The following is a 21,792-nucleotide window of genomic DNA, read 5'->3' as shown; positions in this document are numbered from 1 at the left end:
CAAATACTCACACGTCACCCCCCTGCTTACTTCCCTCCACTGGCTGCCTGTCATGGCTCGCATCAAATTCAAAACATTGGTGCTAGCCTTCCAAGCAGTTAAAGGGTCTTCCCCAGCTTATCTGCAAAAAATCATCAGACCCTACACCCCTGCCAGACCTCTTCGTTCAGCCTCCACAGGCCGCTTGGCACCTCCCCCTCTCAGAACCTCCACCTCACGCTCACGACTACTGTCTGTTCTGGCTCCACGGTGGTGGAACGAACTCCCCGTTGAGGTCAGAACTATAGAATCCCTCCCCACCTTCAAGCGCAAGCTGAAGACACACCTCTTCAAACAGCACCTCTCCCCATCCCTCCCTACCTCCCTGTGAACCTTAATTGTTGTCTCTGTGACTTGTGTATCAGTATTTTAGTTGGCTAGGTAAGCAGTGTTCGGATAGTTAACTTTGGTGACTTTTGCTCTTTGTTTGTTTGTTCAAAAAAAAAAAAAAAAAAAAAAAAAAAAAAAAAAAAAAAAAAAAAAAAAAAAAAAAAAATGGCCCTTGTCCTTATCTTTGTTGTACAGGTAGCAGTTGAAATTGTACTTACCTCTAGGGTCTTTCAGCGAACTTATCCCTGGTTATGGGTATGCACTTTGTTGTACGTCGCTCTGGATAAGAGCGTCTGCCAAATGCCAATAATGTAATGTAATGTAATCTTGACTCCACAATCAATTAATCAATCGATAACAACACATCATCATGTGTGTTTGAGGCAGGTTTTGTAACCAGTTAGTCTTCGGTGTTCACCTGTTAAACACCAGAGGTGGAATAAACCTAGATTAGCCCGACGTCCTTTCATGTGGCCTACTTCAATGTGCTTATACTTCAATGGCATGCAAATCAGAAATAAGGACATCTAGGTCAATGTTGTGGTCTTCACTCTCAGGAATAAAAGTACAGTGGAGGTACATTTTTGTTCGTTAAGGAACACATTTCCCAAAAGTACCTGAAAGTACAATCATGTTCTATTTGAGTACTAATAAGTGCCTTTTGCAAGGGAAAAAGGTTCAACTGATTTATGTATTGCTGGCTAGGGGTACATTCGTTTATACCCATAGGGTACTACCCCAGTGAGAACCATTTGTACAATTTGGCACTTTATTTGAATCTTTTTTCCTGAAAGTCTTCCACAGAAAAAGCCACAGTAAAATAAACCTCCAGGCATATGCTCCCACAATGATTATCTGGTGTTAGGCAGTACTAGGTAGTCAGGTAGGAGACTGCTTCAACAAACTTTTATGTATATACCCCAATATGTCAAGAGAATAAATAACACAGAGGAACTACCAATGTCAAACAAACAGAGAAGATCAGAAACATACATCTTGAAAGATTTTTTCATTGACTCAAGTGTACCGAGATGTTATATCGTGGCAAGCTCACGACTTCCCTCATGAAATCTGCATGGAGATTTGGCAGTAAATAAGACCTGACTCAGAGACGTAAGGCAGGATTTTCACCTGCACTTCTTCTTTTGGCCCCACAGCGCAGAAGTGGTCTTGCTCGGTAGGCCTATTACACAAGGCTTCCGCTTTCGATTCCGCTGCGGACAGGAAACTTTTAGCGCTCTTATCGTACACTTGTGCATTGCAAAATCCCTGATGGCCCTTAGCTAAACTGAAAGGAAATTTTCCTTTGTCCTTGTGGTGTGGGCCTGTCTGTTCTTTAGAGTGGTGGCTCTTAGCCTACGGGGAAAGGCAGCAGGGGGCCAGAAAGAAATTATGGGGGCGGCGAAATGCACGTGACGGCGCCAAGTGACATATCCCCTGATGAATATCAATCAATCAACATCTGTCATTCATTTTGACTAAAGTCATATTTTTTTCATCACAAAGTCAATTTTGGACAGGAATTCTCCTCAGAACACTCGCTAACTTACATTTCACTGTAAATCAAAGGTATATCAAAGGACAAATGTTGATATACTATTAGCAATGGGAGATGATGTACATGCAGTTAGTTTATTGTGCTATACATATTGTTGGATATTTCCAGTATAGTCATGGCTAAAGGGTGTTCTTTGGTGGGTGGGGTGTTGGGGTCGTGTAAGTTTGTGAACATTAATTTGGGGTCACATGATAAAAATGTCATTATTTTGTCCCCATAAGAGAGGCATATGAAGTGATATTTTCCCATGTAATTGTTTTCCCAACATTTGTCTCAGCCATCGGAAAAAAAGACATTTATGGAGGACCTTGTTTACCAAGGCTATTAAATCAGTTTTAATGCAACAGCAGTCCATTATTAAAGGAGGATGCAAGGGAGACGGTCTGTCAACCTCAATTACTAAGATCTTGAATGAAGGCAATTAATTTGATTACAATTATAGTGAAATACGCTAATCATGTGACGGTTTTGAAACACATTATTATTGGCTTTTCATTTATGGCATTCTTACTGTTATTATCACTAATGTGGCAAGGAAATCTTGGGCACGAGCCAAGAAAAAAAAGAGCTGCAACACTCCCGTCCCAGATGGACCCAATCTCTCTGTGCGCTTTATTTACGCTTTACTGCCGGACTAATCTCGTGTTAGTGTAATGTTTGCTTTAAGCTCTCGATAAACAGTCATACACATTCTGTTACCAAGCCTAAAGGAAATGGTTTTCTTGTATGTTTTTATTTTTCTGCATAACATTTCCCACAGAATTCTCTGTTATTGCGATGTAGGTGCTACATCAAAAACGAATAAACATTTACATAGAAGCAGCTTGGTGGGCATTTAATTGACAGACTTTATCAGTCCAAATGGAGCCAACTCCACAGAAGTGGGATTATATGCTCGCCCACAACTCATCGCGAAACTGTAAACAATAACGCTAAAGGGAAGTGGTTTTAATATAAGACCCTTGACATTACCCAGGAGGATATATCTCCCAAAACAAATCATAAACACATCGCTCCACTGCGCAAAGGCAACAGCCAGCAGTCAGTCAATGTAATTAACATGGACTGCTGAAAGGTGAGTGTTAGTGTTGTGTAAATGGCAAGAATAAACGATGGCCCCACCTGTTCCCATTACGTCGCTTAATAGCTCAATTCCATACACTGTATCAGCGTTCCGTCGAGGCCACAAATCACGCAGATCGACTGGGGTGCCGTAGATTCAGGGCGAGAACTGTTATGGGTTATTCATTTTCTGTTGACTTTTTTATTTCCGCAATAATAGCGGAGACCCTTTTCATTTATCCACAAGTAAGGCTAGGTAAACCATCGTGTGCGTGCTGATCTCATCGTTAGAGTACTATGACATCATTGACATGAACAGATACCCATAAAATGGATTTAAGTACAGCGTTTATTAAAAAAGGTCATGGAAACTGGGTCCAGTTTCTCGCCCTGCACATATTTGTCGATTCTTCTTCACAGACTACTGGGTGTATTTAATGCCCCCCGCCCCAAAAGTAACAGCCAATGCACCAAAATTCTATATTTAGATTCTATATAAAATGGAGCCTCTTCAGGCATACTGAACACCATGATTTTGGGAAATAACTCATAATGATAGTCTTCAGCAACCTGCTAAAGATTTGTTGCGACAAAAAAGATTTTCCAAACTTCTGCTGATAGCGGTAGCTATCAGTGTCATTCCAGCTGCAGCAGGCTGCAGTGAATATGCCTCCTGGCTGACGTCAGAGACAACACAGCTGGCAGATTTGACACGACCCCGACTCAAAGCCCCTTTGTAAACGTTTGTGCTTCATTACAGGAGCTAAATCATTAGTCCATCACTGTTTCTTATATGTATGGTCTGGGTTGTATTATTTACACCTGTGCAGATGGATCCAGTTGGATATTAACATGAATTGATAAAAACAGTAAAAATATCTATAAAACAATAATAGGTCTGCTGCATTCCTACCTTGGCTGTCTGCTAAATATAAACACACAGAGTTCAAGTTACAAATGGGTCTCATGGGGTAACCTTTATGTCAGGTACCCCTTACAAAAGAGATTTCAAACTCAATGGGGTATTCCAGTTAAATAAATGCTAAATACATATAAATAGAAGTCACGACCAGTTCTGCACAGAAAAGCTTTAACTGCAATGCGGAAGACTTTTCGGTAGCTTGTCAAACCAAGGCAATCGTTAAAATAAATCACACAGAGGCTGACATTTTCACTAAGAGCTAGATGGTCCAGACCAGTGGCAGACCTGGGTTAATCCACAGTGCCGAATGTTCATGACTGCTGCCTGATGCATGTTCCCTGGTGGTACCTGCTCTGTATTCACCCTGAGGCACTGAGCTGGGGCTGTTTCGAGCTCGCAATGCAGTTATCAATTCAAATATGCATTAAATTGCAGCTTCAAGCTTCATTTAACTTTTTTTGGGGAAAAGTTGACATATATTAAAAGGTAAAGTCTATATGATACATTATTCTTAACAATGGACAGAATATTCCCTGTTTATAGCATGATTCAATGATGAAAAATTCAAAAATAATAGAAGACTTTCATCGCCATTCTCACAACCTCACACACGGACGCACACATACACACTACTCCCTCAAATTTCACAAAGAACCAGTCCCAGACCGTCAAAAGCAACTCAAAACTCTGAACTCCACACTACCAATGCTAAGTGTTATTGATGCTTGCAGCTCAGTTTTAGCATTGCTGCAGGCGATATTCTTGGCCACATTTGACCATTTCTCCAGAAGACCATCTTGTTCCTCTCAACACATCATCTCTTAAGTCCGCCAGAACCGCCTCCTTTGGCAGCGTGTGACCCTAGAGTGCTGTGCCACCCTTAAATTCATTACAGCACATTGGCAATAACATGAAACAGGCATAGGAGACTTCAAAGCAACCACAATAGTCAGTCGCAGTGGCCCTTAGCATTTTTTTGCTCAATATCTATCTCTCCATGGACAGCCATGATGCGTCTGGCGATGCACATCCAGGGCCCCTGGTAGGAGGTCAAAGCCAGCACCATAAATACTTGACCTTTTCCCTGTCTGCAAGGCTTGGATTCAGCCAACTGCTTTGACTCCATACTAATTATATTTATATACACACCATTTGTCTCCATTTATTACTTATAAATACCAAAAGCATGAATGCATAGTTGGAGCTGATTGATTTTCCAATAAAATCACCATTATCAAAATAACAAAACAGTGTTTATGCTCCTTTTCCATTACGGCACCACATAATGGCAGCCAATACGTAATGACAAGCAGTTGGGCTTTTGCATAATTTAACAAGAAGCACCTTAAGTCGATTTTCTTCTGTTGCAGGCAATTCGTTTTCCCTGTTACTGCATACAAAATCTGGGATATAGCTAATACTGAGGGTTAAGAGGAGATCATTGTGCCTTCTAACTTAAGATATATGCCACCAAGGCCCAAATTCACTCTGACCGCAAGGCACTCTGTCCTTAACTCTGAGAAAAGAATTAAAGCCAGCTTTACTTTCTCACTTTGCTTGTTTTAACACTACAGTATTTGCAAATGTAAGAATCAGGGGGAAATATGAAACCACTTTGCGGTTTGATTGACTCTGAGCCAAAGAGGGCTTGCTTTATTTCTGTTTAAACAATAGAACGGCAGGGGACTGAACACAATATCCATGGCCTTACATCCATTTAAGGAGCCAGTGTAACACCAAATACTGATACTGGTAACCAGCTGTTTAGGATTTTGACCAGTTCTACAGAAGATCTTCCCAAATCCTCTTGATATTCTATAGAGTGACACATAAATAAAAGAGCAGGTTTGGAGGGCTGTGCTGTAACCTTGGTAGATGGAAAGCAGCCCTGAGGAAGGAGGGGGATAGGGGGCTGGCGTGGGGAGGAGGGCACCAGGCCTGGGGGCAGCAGCCCGGGGCCCGGGGCCCAGGGGAGGACGCTGGCTGCGAGAGAGGGCCGGTGGCCGCCGGAGCATGGACACTGGCTGGGCCGAGGCTTATCTTTAAGCCCGCCGAGCTGTGCTATCTAACCTCCCGCCGCTGGTCAAGGCTCCAGCGCATAGGCTCCCAGTGTTTCTGTAAGGAGGAGATAGCATTCAGACTGGTACACAGCAGCACCCCGGGCTACATGACTCTGCGAGAGGACCTCACCCAAAAAATGTTGAGTAAGACACACTGGAAACTAGCGCATCACAAACTGGAGACTTTAAAAAATATCCTTTTCACCGCAGTCAGATGCCTCGGTATGAATGGTTGCTCAAAAGAAAGAAAAGGAAATGATAAAGTACGATTCCAACCTTATTTCTCAACAATGGCTTGGCTTAAACTGAACTGAGCAATTTCCTTTAGAGGGAAAAAAAACATTCAGTTGCCACTCACAGGCAACTTTCTCCTTGATTATTTTGTACCATGACCCACATTTGAACCGTGTCATGTGTCCACGGCGAAATTACAACTTCGCCAGGTGCCAGCTGGAAAATAGAGCCCTACATGTTTAAATTATTTCCTCTCTCACAATGCTTTTGTTTACATCACTCTCCAACACACTCCATCCCTCTCCTCTTTCCCCATCTTATATGGCCACTAGAGACATGGACCCTGTATAAATACATAATTATTCAAATTGATATGCAGCTAAGTTGGGCCTACATGCAATGCTAAAATACCTATCTTGAGAGCACAATTTACTCATTTAAATTCACGGCACTGTAAGTTCACGCACCTAATTTTGCAAGAACATCTCCCTTACCTATAGTGCAAATGGTTTAGAAGAGATTTGTGGTAAAATCCATCGTGTTGTAACAGCATCCTCGATATATGCATATTATTTATCCAAGCTGTCTGTTGGGAGAGTACCCACTAACCTGACCACAAGTCTGCTCTGTTCCCCTATCATTTGCTTGCATGGTTTAATGGACTGCCCTCTAAGAGAGAGCATTACAGGAGTGTGCATTTGAACATCACAAAGCCTTCAGCACGGCAGCACAAGACAGCCGTCATTGCAGCGACTGCTTTGGCTGGTTTGTTGTGCTGTTGGTGGAAAAGGCTTACTAGATTCCTTGGATTCCTGAATTGTGTTAAATGGAAGCACGCACAGTGGTTCTACAGGTATGCTTTGTTGGAGACGTATACCTACTGACACAATGGGTTTAGTGTCAATTATTAGTTCTCTTTCATATTTTGCTCCCTCATGCCACACATGAACAGAAGCAAAAAAAGCAAGGTCTATGTTGTTTGATACAATGTTATGCAGTGTCCCTATGACTTCCCAGTGGATGAAATCTCATGGCAACAAGTTATTATTATTTTTTAAACAACAAAAAACAGCATATTATCACACGATCACCACACAATTTATGAACACAGGAATTCGGGATACATGTGCAACACTTAGTTATACCTCAACACTTAACATCAGTTATTTTTAAATGAAAGATAATATAAACAAACAAACCATTTCTTAGGCTATTTTCAAATGATGTTTCTTCAATATAAACAGCCTCGCGTCTCACTTCCAGCAGTACTCGGTTAAGAGAGAGAGGGTACTCAAAAGACAAATACTAGCCAGAGCAAACAAAATAATTTTTCTGTAAATACATGGTACATGGTCTCTTTGTTATTGGTACATGATAGAACATGTATTTGTATATGCAGAGCTGTATTTGTGTTGGTTAAGAACAGATTTTTTTCTAAACTGAGACATATAAGGGGCGACATGGCTCAGGCAGTAAGAGCAGTCGTCTGGCAGTCGGAGGGTTGCCGGTTCAATCCCCCGCCCGGCCTGTGTCAAAGTGTCCCTAAGCAAGACAGCAAGAGTTCACAGTGAAACCAAAAAAACATCCAGTGAGCGGTAGTTGTGGGTCCATCCATCCATCCATTATCTGAATTTGCTTATCCTGAACAGGGTCGCAGGGGGGCTGGAGCCTATCCCAGCATAGGGATAGGCAGGAATACACCCTGGACAGGTCGCCAGTCCATCGCAGGGCACACACACCATTCACTCACACACTCATAGCTATGGGCAATTTAGACTCTCCAATCAGCCTAACCTGCATGTCTTTGGACTGTGTGAGGAAACCGGAGTACCCGGAGGAAACCCACACAGACACGGGGAGAACATGCAAACTCCGCACAGAGAGGCCCCGGTCGACGGGGATTCGAACCCAGGACCTCCTTGCTGTGAGGCGGCAGTGCTACCCACTGCACCATCCGTGCCGCCCTGGTAGTTGTGGGTGAAAGCAGAAATTGATGCAAAAGAAAAAGAACCACGTGATGCAAAAGTGGTATGCAGAAGAGCATCGCTGAGCGCACAACACGCCGAACCTTGAAGTGGATAGGCTACAGCAGAGTCTAAAGAATACATCCAATAAATACCTAATGAAGTGGTCACTGAGTGTAGAAGGAAGGAGGTCCTAGAATAGATTATTGCGGTGCCCCCACATGATATCACTCTGACTCAGCATCAACATCACTGACTTCTGCCAGATAAATATACCCGTTACTTGCATGTCATTTTAAATCCATGCACACAGTAAAACGCCCAGTATTAATGAAACTATTAACAGTGTATACGTATATAGTCCAATAGGGACACCGGCCATTTTACTGTGCATTTTTGACAACGGTACGTTGTGGTACACAGTAAACAGTAACTGACCAACAGTAACATCACACAGACTGCACACACATTTCCTCAATTCTGAGTGTGTGTGTGCGCTTATGTACGTACGATTTGGTAAAAGGGAACCTCTGGAGGGTGGGAGATTCAAGCCAGTCTGTATGACCTCCACCTTATTAGCCCCCAGAAAGTATCCACTTGTCAGCTTCCAGAAAGCTCTCTGCAGCCATGCGCCTCTTTAATTCACACAGTTGAAAATCAGTCAGAGCCATCAAACAGCAGAGGCTACAATGGCTACAGGCTTTGTCTTTTTTCTGCAATCTCAAACAAAGCTTCAAGCAAGACATGAAACGCATTGTTCAGAAAAGCCGCAGAAAACAAAGTTCCGATTGGACAAATATAAGCCTGCTGCTTGTATATTGAAGCCAGTACTTTCTTGTCTATATACTTTATTCACCAGAAACCAAATTCCGCATTCGACAATAACATTGTGTCCATGAGAGACAATGCTCCTCTTTCTTGTGTGGATATTGCTTCAGAGGGAGTGCATTTCGAAGCAAATACAAACGTTAATTATAAGGCACATTATTATGCACATTTCCCTATTTTCTTTTCTGCTGAACTGCTCTTGATTATTAATGAATTAATGGCGCTCTCCGGGAAAGTGGGAGCGGATCAGCCAGAGAGAGAAAGAGAGAGGGGGGAGGGAGGGGGGGGGGAGAGAACAGAAAGTATGGGGAGAAGGTGGCAGATTACGACTTAATGGCCACGAAATAATGATAATTTCGCTATTCTCTCCAGTCGCGTGGACCGCGTTAATGGGTTCATTAACGTCGCTCTCTCTGGCGTGCGATAGAGGACAGTGTCACATCCATCTAAGTCAGATCATAATAAAACTGGTTAAGCCTTATTCAGGTCTCGCTGTTGGGGAAACAAATGCCAAAAATCAACAGAATATCATTCCAAGAAAAACACCCAAAAACAACACCTCTGGCATGCTGCAGCTTGCTTCAAACAAAAACAAAGGAATTGAGTCCTCCCGGGTAGGTTCACATTTTTCACAATCACACAGGTCTGTCAGATCTGTGAAAAAGCATGCTGGGAGGAAAGAGCTGGTGATGATCACTCTCGCGATTTGGACCCCATACCTGCAACATCACAACTGCTTTTTGCCTGAGTTTCCCCATTTAAAAGAGCCTTTTCATCGAATCCCTCTGGCGCTGTTTTAACACAAGCCTTGATTTTCCATACGGTGTGGAGACTGAATTTTTACCAGGCGGAGAGACCGAGAGAGCTTCAGGGAATTCCACAAGTGCTTACTGGAAAACATTAATGCACTGCTAATGTTTGCTGGTTTGCTGTTAAAACAACAGAGCCAGCCAAAGGAACTGCACCAACGCAGAACTGAAACAAGTATCGCGCACGCTCCAAATGTCAAAGAATCATCTGTTCCGTTTATTTCCTCAAAACAAGCTTTTCCACATTTGTGGTGTGAAGATGGGAAAGTCACGCTGGTTTTCACAATGGTCGCGAACTGAATGGCTTTAAGCAGAATGTGTACAGTGATCCATAGAGTAAATAATGCAGCCTAGAAAATGCTGCGGGAATAAGACACTCTATTGCTAATTTTACACTGTAACTCTTGCTTGATTTGTAGCTATAAGGTGAAAGTGATTAAATAACGCAAAAACAATGAATGGTCGAGCAATCTCCTGTTCAATCCAAATTTTTATTACCTCTTCATTGTTGAATATTATTGTGTAAAATAGGGTATAGAACGGTGGTACAGTGAATAGCATAGCTGCCTCACAGCAAGAAGCTATGGAATTCTCTCTGTGTCAACGTTGGTTTCTGTCAGGTTTTTTATGAATACATAGTCCTGATTGATGCTGCTATTATTACCAGAACAAGCAGTTAACTGCTTCTCTATGCTATCTCAAGAACAATTCAATGCAGCCAAAACATTTTTTTTTTGCATGACCTACAGCAAGGCCCAAGTTATACCTCCATCTACTCCATCACAAGCCACTTTAAGTGTACACTATACTCCTAATGAGTGAGAAGCAGCTATCTGAAGAAAAAAAGAGACATTATATGAAAAGTTGGTAGACTCCTCGCACAACCGTGCCATCCGTACAGTCACACCTTTACACCTTTTTTAAAAGAGTTTGAAAATTGCTAGGCTGAGGGCAGTAATGCTGCTGTTTGGTCTTCCTTTTGATAGTACAACCCCAGTAATATCACAAATACCTTCATCTTTGGCACAGAACATAAACAATATTGCTTATTCAGAGCTCCTGAGAATGTTTTGTTCCCTTCGAGGAATGTGCAATTTCCTTCGGCTTACAACAGACCAAACACGAAAGGTCAATCAAAGAAACCCGACTATCTGCTTTGTTTTAAGCCAGGTATTCTGGTGTTCCCTGCAGACCAAAGCCTTAATAGGAGACTCTAAATTGCTCAGGTGTGAGAGAATGGTGTGTGAGCTCTATGATGGACTGGTGACCTGTCTAGGTCATATTCTTGCCTCTCGTCCACTGCATGCTGGGATAGGCTGACCCTCCACATAGCCCTGACCAGGAATAAGCAATTTAAGAAAATGGGTGGATGGATGGATGGATGGATGGAAAATGAATGTAAAGTGTTAATATCTGTCACTCATACACTATCTAAGGTCAAAGCACTACAATTGTTAGGCTAAATTGAACGCTCAGGAAAACAAGAAACACTGGTGTCATGGGAAGGACAAAAAGAAAATTCTCTATCCTCATGCCAAATAAAAATCACAATGTATGCCTTTGTAATCGAATCACTGACATTGGAAATGACATTTCAATAAAAACCTGGCCTCTAGTGTGTTGTTTGTCTATTAGCAGATAAGAAACATCATATGGTGCCGGAAACCATCGTGGGCGGGAGGAGGGACTGCGGTGACCGAATGGAGATCAGAAGAATGACAGCGCATACGCTCATATACCGAATCCCCTTCTCCCAAACTGCCTGGCCACCCTCAAGAACTCAATAGCCATTAACGGTCCCTTTGTCCCCCTCCATATACTCACACATTAAAGTTTGATGTAGAAATGGTGTTAAGTGGAAATCAGGCATGCCTTAAGATCTGTCTGTTAGATGAAGTGTTACAAGCTTGGGATTGCAGCCCACGATTTTAAAAGAGAGGAATCACACAAAAGAGCTGCGTAACCTGCCAGGAATTAACTCCCCTTGACAACGGGGAATAGCACTAGCGAGGTGCCATTATTCTGCTTCTATCAATGTCTAGGCATCTTTCTATATCACAACAACAGACTGTGTCATACTCGCTCCCGATATAAAGGACCGTGCCGCAGTTCCTTCGCAGTTTATTTATGCGTGAACACGTATTACAGTACAACGCCAGCCTCTGACATTTTTATATCTGGAGATTGAATGCATGGTTGGAGTTGTCGCTTGCTGCGCTGGCACAAAGTAACACAGTGTCTGAAGTTGGGCGCGGAGTAATAGACATTTCTATGAATATCAATAAAGTGCATGATATTCTAAAGACAGACAGCTGAAACACTGAGCTATAATGGCGAAAAATAATAACTGTAATCCAGCTACATTTACTATAATGGGGGATCGAAACACAAGGGTAAGTGAAAAGACACTATGTAGCAATGATGCCAAAAGATCACGTTGCCTGCAAACTTTATTCTTTATTTCCAAACCAGTCAGTCTGCTAGTTACATTTTTATACCTTAAAAGAAATGGACACAACCTGAACTGATGTTACAGCATATATTTCTACTTGAAATATAGCAGTGCCTAATTGAAATTAAGACTGTATTCATTGTTAATTGGCAAATATTCCAGCTGTGTTCTGGAACACATTTTTTCACAGCCTACTTCCTGGCCTCCCTGTAGAAAACACATTTTGTTTGTTGTTTTGTGAGTTTTTCTGCTACTTTCAAAGTACCAAATAACACGCGTTTTGATCAATTTGTTGTTTGAGATGAGAGCATTCTCATAACTTTTTTGTTAATAGCAATTCATAGACATTAATTTCTTTCCCCATAAAAGCCAGATTTTCATTGATTACATAGTATACTTCCTGTATTCCTGTATTTCTACAGTATAGACAAATTTCTCATTTTAAACATAGGACACTGAAACACACATCACATATACAGTAGAATAATTAAAATCAATACAAAAGTGACATTTACTTGAGTTTGTGCCAATTTCTTAGAACCAGAATTCTTCAACGACAGTTGCGGTCACACTAAAGTGCGCAACGGCCTCATTTCAACCACGCCTTTTATTCCTCCACGGCGACACTGAATCGATGAATTCAGGGCCTGGTTTGAGAGCCGTAAATAACGGCGGATGCAGCTGCCGCCGCTACGCGCTCCAGCACGGGCTGGCCTCCGCGAACAAACAAACAAGGCGTGATTCATCTCCCCCAGTCGCACTTCGCTGCCTTCCACAGCCCGCCGTGAGGGAGAGACGCCCACATCCCTGCCTACCCGCCCAGGTCATGCGCGTCTGCCCTGCACTGGTTCCAACGGTAGCCGCTTCCCGGTTTACGGTGGAAAGGACTGGGTTTTTTTCCGGATAGCTTCCTCAGGCACTAATCTTCTTTTCGGATTTTGGCACATCTGGCCCCCACACGCCATTCTGTCAGAGAACTGCGATGTGCAAAAGGCACGCCAACATCAGCCTGTCATATTGGTTCCAGCTCCCAACAGCATACTGCAAACATGCATTGGGTGAGACAGACAGCCCCCTCAGAAGGATGATAATATCTCTGACAGCTTAATGCTGCCTTGTTAAGATAACAAAGAAATAGGAGCAGAATCCTTTTGTGATGGCTTCCCCTCACACAGCACTATGGTACCATAATAATTGTTTTTTTATAAATTGCCTTCATACCAGGCCTAACAAGTACATAGTCCTGATTGATGCTACTATTATTACAATAACACGCAGTTTATTTGCCTAATCCTTTTCTCCATGATATCTCAGGAACAATTCAATGCAGCTAAAACATTTATTTGAAACATGGAACACATCTGTACCTCCAATACAGCTAACCACTCTAGCTTTGCAGAACTTTCTGTGAAACATAAGTTGCAGTGCAGTCGGATCACCCAAAATGGATGTAAACACCCACAAATTAAAAGTGAAAGTCTGCACTTTGATTCATGGTTTCATTTCGAATCCAATGCGCTGGAGTATAGAGTCAAAAGAACAGAGATTCTATCACTGTTCAAATACTTACGGACTTCCCTACCCAGTACTTCACACAGTGCCTAAGTGTACACTAGACTCCTTGAGAATGAGAAGCAGCTATCTGAAGAAAATTAGACATTACATTAAAATCTGGTAGGCTAATAGCACAACTGTGTCATCCTTAAGGTCACACTTACTCTTTTTTTTAAAAGCGTAAAAATTTGCCAGGCTTAGGGCAGTAATCCCGCTGTTTGGTCTTCTTTTTGATAGTACAACCCCAGAAATATCACAAATACCTTCATCTTTGGCACAGAACATAAACAATATTGCTTATTCAGAGCTCCTGAGAATGTCTTGTTCCCTTCGAGGAATGTGCAATTTCCTTCGGCTTACAACAGACCAATCACTAAAGGTCAATCAAAGAAACCCGATTTACCCTTCCAAAAAAAAAAAAGGCCTCTCAACAGCTCCTGGGCTGGCTCTAATAAATCATCCTATTTGTCATTCACTGTTTTCATTTGAGGCAATGACCTTTGAAGTCGCAATGTAAATTGTTCGGTAACATTAAGCGGAAGCTATGAACTCAGAGCAACTCAACCTCCATCCACCCAATCGGGACACAGGACAGGACTGCAGGCCTTAGTGCTTCTGAACCAAAACTAATTGCAGCTGGATTTCAATTATTTTCTTCAATATGAATATTATCCAGCTCGAATAATTCAATTATTTTCCTTTAATGCTAATTGCAGTTGTACTGTAGCTACACTCAACCCAATCAACATTTTATGTCATCATCTTGGCAGAGCAGAGAATGGCTGCTAAAGAATGCTGGCTAGATATTGTGCCACACAAAATGAGTAGTCTGGCAGACTAATATCAACAGAAATTTTCTCTACAGTTTTCCACAGTAGAGTCTACTTGTGAATACTGTAAAATGAAATATCTTCCAATATTGAAGCATGCAAATCAAAATATGCCATTATTTTAAAAATTGACAATTATGAACTTAATCCATTAAGACGAAATCGCTGCGTTCTTGGGCAAATAGGAGATCATTAATAACTGAAAAATACAACAAAGTATTTTTTTCCAATAAACAAATAGATGCTGCAGCATACCGTACATCGTATTATCTTTCAAGACCGTAGACACATTTCAGTATGATCTATATGTGTTCCGTATATTTCACACAATCCTTTCTGTTTAAGGGAGAATTGGCTTTTACATTTTCCTCAAAGCGCATAGCCAGCCCTGGCCCATTTCATGGCACTAATTGAATATATAATGTCACTCTGCCGATAGTTCCCGTGCACCTTTTGCCTTACATTGAAAAACTAAAATGTCTCCCTAGAGGACAGTGACCATGCATAAGCGAAGGAACGTGCAATCTTTGCATCCGGAGGAAAACAAGCTGTCTTGAGATGCGAAACTGAATCAGACGCCGAACGCCTGAAGCATGCCTGCTTCCCTCAATCGTCCAAACTGACGGAACGACACGCTGCAGAAACCGTATGGCAGCCGTTCTCCCCAGGCCAGGACTGTAGTACCGCAGCCTGGGCTGTTCAGTCTGCTCAATGTGTTGTAACAGGTCTGTTCTCTTGCGCACGGTGAATGAAGTAGTAATACTGGGCTTGTGGTCTCTCTTTTATTCACATTTACATTCAGAGGATAATTACTGAATGTCATATTACACCTATTGTAATTAGCGGTCCTTTATGAATGGAGGAGGTAGGAGTGCTAGCGGGATAGCGGGAGGTATAGTTACAGGTCTATATACCGGCTCTCCCAAGCTCCAGTAAGTCAGGGATCGTGCCCTCCCCCCCCTTATCCCCTTGAGTGACAGGAGGCAGATAAACTCAGTGACAGGCAGCAGCACTGGCGCCCGAGTTAAGCGATGCCCGCCAGCACCGACAGGCACAGACGCGGGCCGGCTGCTCCGGCGTAGATAAAACACCGCAGCCCGTCACACTCTACCCCTACCTCCTCTCCTCCCGTGCGGGAAGACTGCCGCCGCTCAAGGCCCCTCCTGCTCCCCTCTCCGTCGCCACATCGCACCGGTTTAAAATAAGCGCCGCGGGCGGGAGGGCTTTTCACCGAGGTCGTAGTCAGGGGCCCGACGGGGGCCGCCGCCACGGACGGACCCCGTTAATTGCGCGGTGCTCCGAGACGGCAGGAAAGCGTTGAACTTTGACCTTTTTTTTCCTCTTCCCGGCCCAGGCTTCTCTGTGCGGGCTGCTTCATCATTCGGCGGCGTTTGACCGCCGTTGGCAGGCCGCGAGGAGAAGGCCTGGGGCGGTGGGCCTGGAGCGCTCTGCCCCAGTGTTGCGGCGATGGGGCAGAGGGGGCAGAGGGGGGGCGGATGGCGGGGCTACGCCAGCAGGACACCGGCCGCGGCTGTCTCTTCGTGTGAGGCTACAAACACACTGCCTTCTGCAGGGACTCTGATATGTACCTTAATATACACCTCCACCCCCCACAGCAGTACGCTGTGTCAAAGCATTGGGGTGTCAAGGGAGATGGGCAAGTTACTGACTTCCATAGGAACACAACATTAAGACAAACCAAGGGGGACAAAAATCCCCTATCCTTTGACAGTACTTTGAAGTATTGTACAGTACAATTCTTCAACCTCCAAACAACTTCAAAAAGACAAGTACCACAATTATCACAAACTTGTCCTCGTAAAGTTGAGTTTTATAACCTTATACTTTAACATGACCATTATCTGTACTATATTTGGACTGCGGTAAAACATCAAAGCACAGACCTGTCTGCCTTAAATATGAATATTTAAAATGTCTCATTACGTAAAAACTGAGAGTCACCTCTAAGTTACACTTTTTTTGGGGGGGGGGTTTGGCTTTTTATTTTAATATTAGATTGTCTTGATTCACTTGGCAGCTATACAAACTGTACCTGTTAGATTTCACATATGTAACTTTACAGTATAAAGTTACATTTCCCAGAGTGCTCTTCGTACACTTCCAGACAAATATCAAGGATTTATTCATATCCTTCACCACATGTGGGATGGACTGGGGGGGACTTTGTTATTGGATGAGTAACTGAGTAATAATCTTGTGTTCTGGTGCACAACCTAAACGTTTGGCCCAAAAATGAACCTATGGTAATCTTGCCTGAAAACAACACTAGTCACGCTGCCAAGACCTTTTCTTACACAGTTACACAGCCATTAGCTGAAACCAAAAACTTCAAAGGAAGAAAACACCAGGTACGTCAGTCCCTTAATGAGTCTGCTTCATCAGCAGAGAAAATGCCTATTTAATAAGAGATGAGAGCCAAACTAGGGAGGATCTTGTCAAGTTCACAAGCAACACAATGTTACAAAACAAAAAAAAACACAATCTAAGCCTGTTTATGCCACTACATATAGCTGAATAAATGTACAATTCATCCACTACTTGCTAGGGAAACAGTAAATAAACATTATTCATATACTGTAACATCTTCCAAGCACGAAGTTACAGGGTGCTTTACAGATTTTAAAATTATGCATACATATGTATTTGCATGTACTGTACATAAATACGTATACACCCATACATACTAGGTGGCAATTAAACAGATAATAATATGCCATTTCAGATTGTTTAACTATTCCAGAATCAACTACATGTAATCTAATTCTAAAAAATCAATGTTAAAACCTGGCATTAATTCAAAACTACAAATAGCCAAAGGACATTTTTAAAACACTAATCTCATCACTTTTTTTTTTACACATAATTGGCAGTTACTTTCCTATTTATTAGGCAAATTATTCAAGCTTTAAATGCATATAAAGATATAGTATATTGTCAATGGTTTTAATAAGCACCTGAAAAAACTGTGAATAAGTATTTTGACTTTGTGTTCATGAAATAAAATTGGCAGCGTGTTGGTCCTTAGTGAACAGAATACACAGGGTTACATTTCAGATAGGGTACTGCGGTTGTACCCTTAAGCAGTGCATGTAGCCTGCATTGCTTCCGCTAATACCAAGCAAAATAAACCCATAATTTGTGAAAGTTTTCTCAACTGACATATTGAGTCTTTTGGATACAGTAAGTCTTGGTCAGCTTTTACACACATTTACATTTATTGAGCTGAAGCATTTTGACAGAATATGTTCATAACAGCAGTTACAGTGAGCAGCGAATCAATAACTTTTCTTCAATTTCGCAGTGAACGCCCAAAATAAAGCATTACCTAAGCAATCATCTCAAGTGATCAGCTGCAAATGAAAAACAGGAAGAAAAATATTTTGGTAAAAACATTAAACATTTCAATGTGCATTTATTAAGGGTAGAATCCCTTCCAGATGCACCCAAATAGATTTACCAGATACGTCCTAGGCATGTTAAGTAGTACCTAGTGCTGTCGGCAAGTATGCAGGAAAAAGCATGCAGTAGGCAATATGTACTGTAATTAAACATATTTAACACATAATAGCCTAAAACCCAGCTGCAGGTCAATATGGTACAGACACGGATTTTAAAAATGATTTAAGACCAACCAAACTTGCTAACCAAAGGCAAAAAGAATGCCACTGAAGCCTCTTAGCTTACTGACTTTGAATGAGTCGAATTAGTGTAATTAGTGTATTAGTGTAGTCTACCACAATACTTTAATATTTTTATAAAAATTCTACTCCTTCAGAAACAAAAGATAATTAAGCTATATTGTTATCCAGTTCAGATTTTTAAGACTATTTACAGAAGGGTATCCAGAGTCTTTAGTTTGTAGACTTTGGTTTTGGTGCCAAATTATTATTGGAAATGTCTGCTTGTCTTCGATGATTGAGCTGGCTCCAGGGAGCAGACCCCCAAATGAACCATTTCTGTTTTGATATCAGAGTAATCCTAATCAGTCTAGTGTTCTTATTACTCCCTTTCAAATCAACACATATTCTGATTGCCCATGGGCACATTTCCAGCGTTTCACCCTTTGGGGAAAAACAAACAGGTCAAAGAGTGTTATTCCTTGGAATGGGACTACCAAAACTCTTCCATTACTCCCCTTCGGAAGTAATGAGTACAAACTTCCACTCCCGTGGGAGCAATGCAACCCTCTCAATAAACCCTGACTATTACAACTGAGTTAGGCACGGCATTTTTTCAAGGATTTAAATTGCCGTTGGTGGAGTGCTGCTTCAACATAAAGGCAAACGGAAATCTAAAGGAACCGAACAAACAATGGCATCGTCTCGTTAAAAAGGGCAGTGGGAAAAAAAACAAAAAAACCTCTGTGAACCAGAAACAACTGTGAATGAGAAACTGACCTCTGAAGAAGGGTAAACACAGATTTAGAGTGAGGCTGGATTCCCTGAATTGCCTCTGTGTTGACACTGGAGTAGTTCAAAATGACTTCAAAATGACACAGCGAGTCAAACCACTGCGTGAAGGAGGAGCTGAGGAAGAGAAACCAGGGAGAGGGAGGAGGAGGGCGGTGTGGGAACGCAATAAAGGACATCGGCAGAAGACGACGGAGAGACAGGGAGAGAGATGACTGTGAAAAGGGATATGTACAGCAGTGAGAAAAAACAAAAAAGAAAGTGAGGGAGTCCATGTGTTCTGTCCCTCTACCTGCAGTGGGGGATACTGGTTCCCACAAGGGCAGTAGAGAGGTCTGTGTCTTTGAAAAGAGTAGCAGTAACTCATGGGGGCATGCTAAGAAAATGAGCATAATCTCATACTCTTGTTAGCTTCATTTTGAGGCCTTTGAGTGGCTATAGTGCAATGATTTGATAATTGTCTACCACATCCAGGCAGTTTAATGCATGTAATGTAAACATATAGGATGGCAGAATTATTGCAACTTAAATAACTGGTAATATAGAACAGTGGGCTATAAGATCACCATGAGAAGCAAATTCTATGTGGTGATAAAATGTCAGTTTTAATAAGATTTAGCACAATTACTATTACAGCAACCTGTAGAAGTCAGAGGTCATTGTCATTTTTCAACCCTGCCCAACCCCTTTCTGCCACATGATGGCGCCACTCTGTATTGCATTAACATGGACTGTCATACAAGGCTAGCCATACAAAGAATTTCTCAAAACTGAGTATTTAACTATTTTAATGTGATGAAAACATAAGCAAAGTTACGTATGCTGTAATTGCTCCAAATGAATTTGTGGGATGTCTGGTGTGGGGAAGAACAAATAAAAAAGCATCTCTTCATATGAGTTACTGAATGCTGCTTTGGATTGCATGAGATTTTCTAAGTGTTTGTTGCTTCTTTCTTTTTTTTTTCAAACATTATGAATGAATTTGTATCATTAGTTCAGCTCTGATTCGTATTAAGACCACCACAATCACCATAATTGTCAACAAGGACTGCTAAAATATGTACATAAAACAAAATTCCTTTGTGTTGCTTAAGAAGTCCAAGGAGGACAAACAGCAGGATATTCCATTTAGGATAAGAACCATATCTGAAATATGGACAGCTTAAAGACATAATGGGAATAAATAACACCAATTTAGCTGCTTTAGGCCACTCTAATATAATAAATGTTAGGAATGGATAGTTGGAATCCAACAGATATTTGTAGAGAGGGTTTGTACCTTAAACCTGGGTAGGACTGTGCATCTATATGAAATCTGATGATAAAAATTCAACTTTTCACTGATTCCAAAATTCCAAAAGATAGAAGGCAAATGCAAAAAAGCCTCCCTACAGTTCAGGTGGCATGAGCAGTATACACGCACACACGGACTCGTGCGCGCAAACACACATGCATTTAGAAAAGTCCATTCTTAGAACGTAGATATCTTTCATAGTGACGAATTGCATTCAACTTGAAAGCACTTGACAACATATGCCAGAATTAACTGCATCATCTTTCATCAACAATGTTAACTTCTTATGCATTTTACCCTGAATAAATGCGACAATTAAGACACACACAAAACGCAGTCCCATAACTTAAACTCCATCAATCCACTATGTATCTACACAGTAGACAGCCAGCGCTTTCTAGTACAGAATTAAACAAACGGCCCATATTGACAATATAATAAAAGCGCACGAATTAAAGAATGCGAAATCATCCTTCACAAGCATCGCTTCGCCTCTACACGTTGCTAACACAAACACGGTTATCCCAGGATGTCATATGCTAAATGCCGAGTGCGTTGATGTGCCCAGCTCAGATCGGCATTGGGAAACAAAGCTTGCTGAAAATATAAAGGCATATAATGCAAAGGAAACTGAAATGTACTTCAACGTACCATTGTTGCTCCAATTCCCAGTCCCTGAAGAAGTCAAACTCGAATAGGTCCATGTTTGGTCCCCGTGGTCTGAGTCAGTAAGAAGCCAGTGGCTGCTCAAATGCACCAGCCTGCATACAGCACTAATTTGTGTGCGTTTCCGTTAAGTGCAACTAGCTAGCTAGTCTTACTGTACGTGTTCAGCCGGGCTGACACACAGCAAGAGAAAAAAAATGCTACAGCCCTGACTGCCTGCCTCACGCGTCTCAACAGCACAGTTAGAAGAAGGCGGAGCTTGAGAAATCCAGAAGCCGTGACATGGAGTCAACATATTAGGAACCGAGGGATCTGGCTCATAATATTGAAAGATGAGAAAACAAATAACGGTAGGATACATTTGTACTCTCCCGGCTGTTACTTAAAATCAGCTGTAGGCTACTGTGCCCGTGTGTTTCGGGTGAAGTAAGGTCAAACATAACGGTTGATGCAATGTATGTTTGCAACATAGGTAGAGGCTAATTGTTGCAGAGAGCAAGTTATGAAGAAAAAAAAACGTATTAATTGATCATAACAAACCATAAAGGTAAAATATTCAAATTCACAAATGTACTTATTTATATTATTCATAATCGTTTTTTAGTTATAGCAAGTTATCAGGGCCAGTAGGCTACTATCTGGACGTGGAGCATGACGTTTCCCCTGATGTCCTGATTCAATCATGGTTCTTCTTCAAAGTCTTCTTCAGATGAACCCCCATCTACAGACACAAAGGCAACCATTTACATGAAAATGGCAC

At 41.9% G+C, this 21,792-nt stretch overlaps 1 protein-coding gene across 1 annotated transcript in view; it reads right to left on the bottom strand.

Moving 5' to 3' along the window:
* Positions 1 to 21,234, bottom strand: part of LOC133132954 (AF4/FMR2 family member 2-like) — a 173,653-nt gene extending 152,419 nt beyond the window's left edge. The window contains exon 1 of the mRNA XM_061248804.1: positions 21,018 to 21,234. Within this exon, the coding sequence (XP_061104788.1) occupies positions 21,018 to 21,070 (53 nt within the window). The 5' untranslated portion in view covers positions 21,071 to 21,234. The remainder of the gene's footprint in view (positions 1 to 21,017) is intronic.
* Between the last annotated feature and the right edge of the window lie 558 nt (positions 21,235 to 21,792).

The sequence above is a fragment of the Conger conger genome, chromosome 7, assembly GCF_963514075.1.
Source record: "Conger conger chromosome 7, fConCon1.1, whole genome shotgun sequence".
NCBI lineage: Eukaryota > Metazoa > Chordata > Actinopteri > Anguilliformes > Congridae > Conger > Conger conger.
This window is presented reverse-complemented; position numbering and strand designations above follow the sequence as displayed.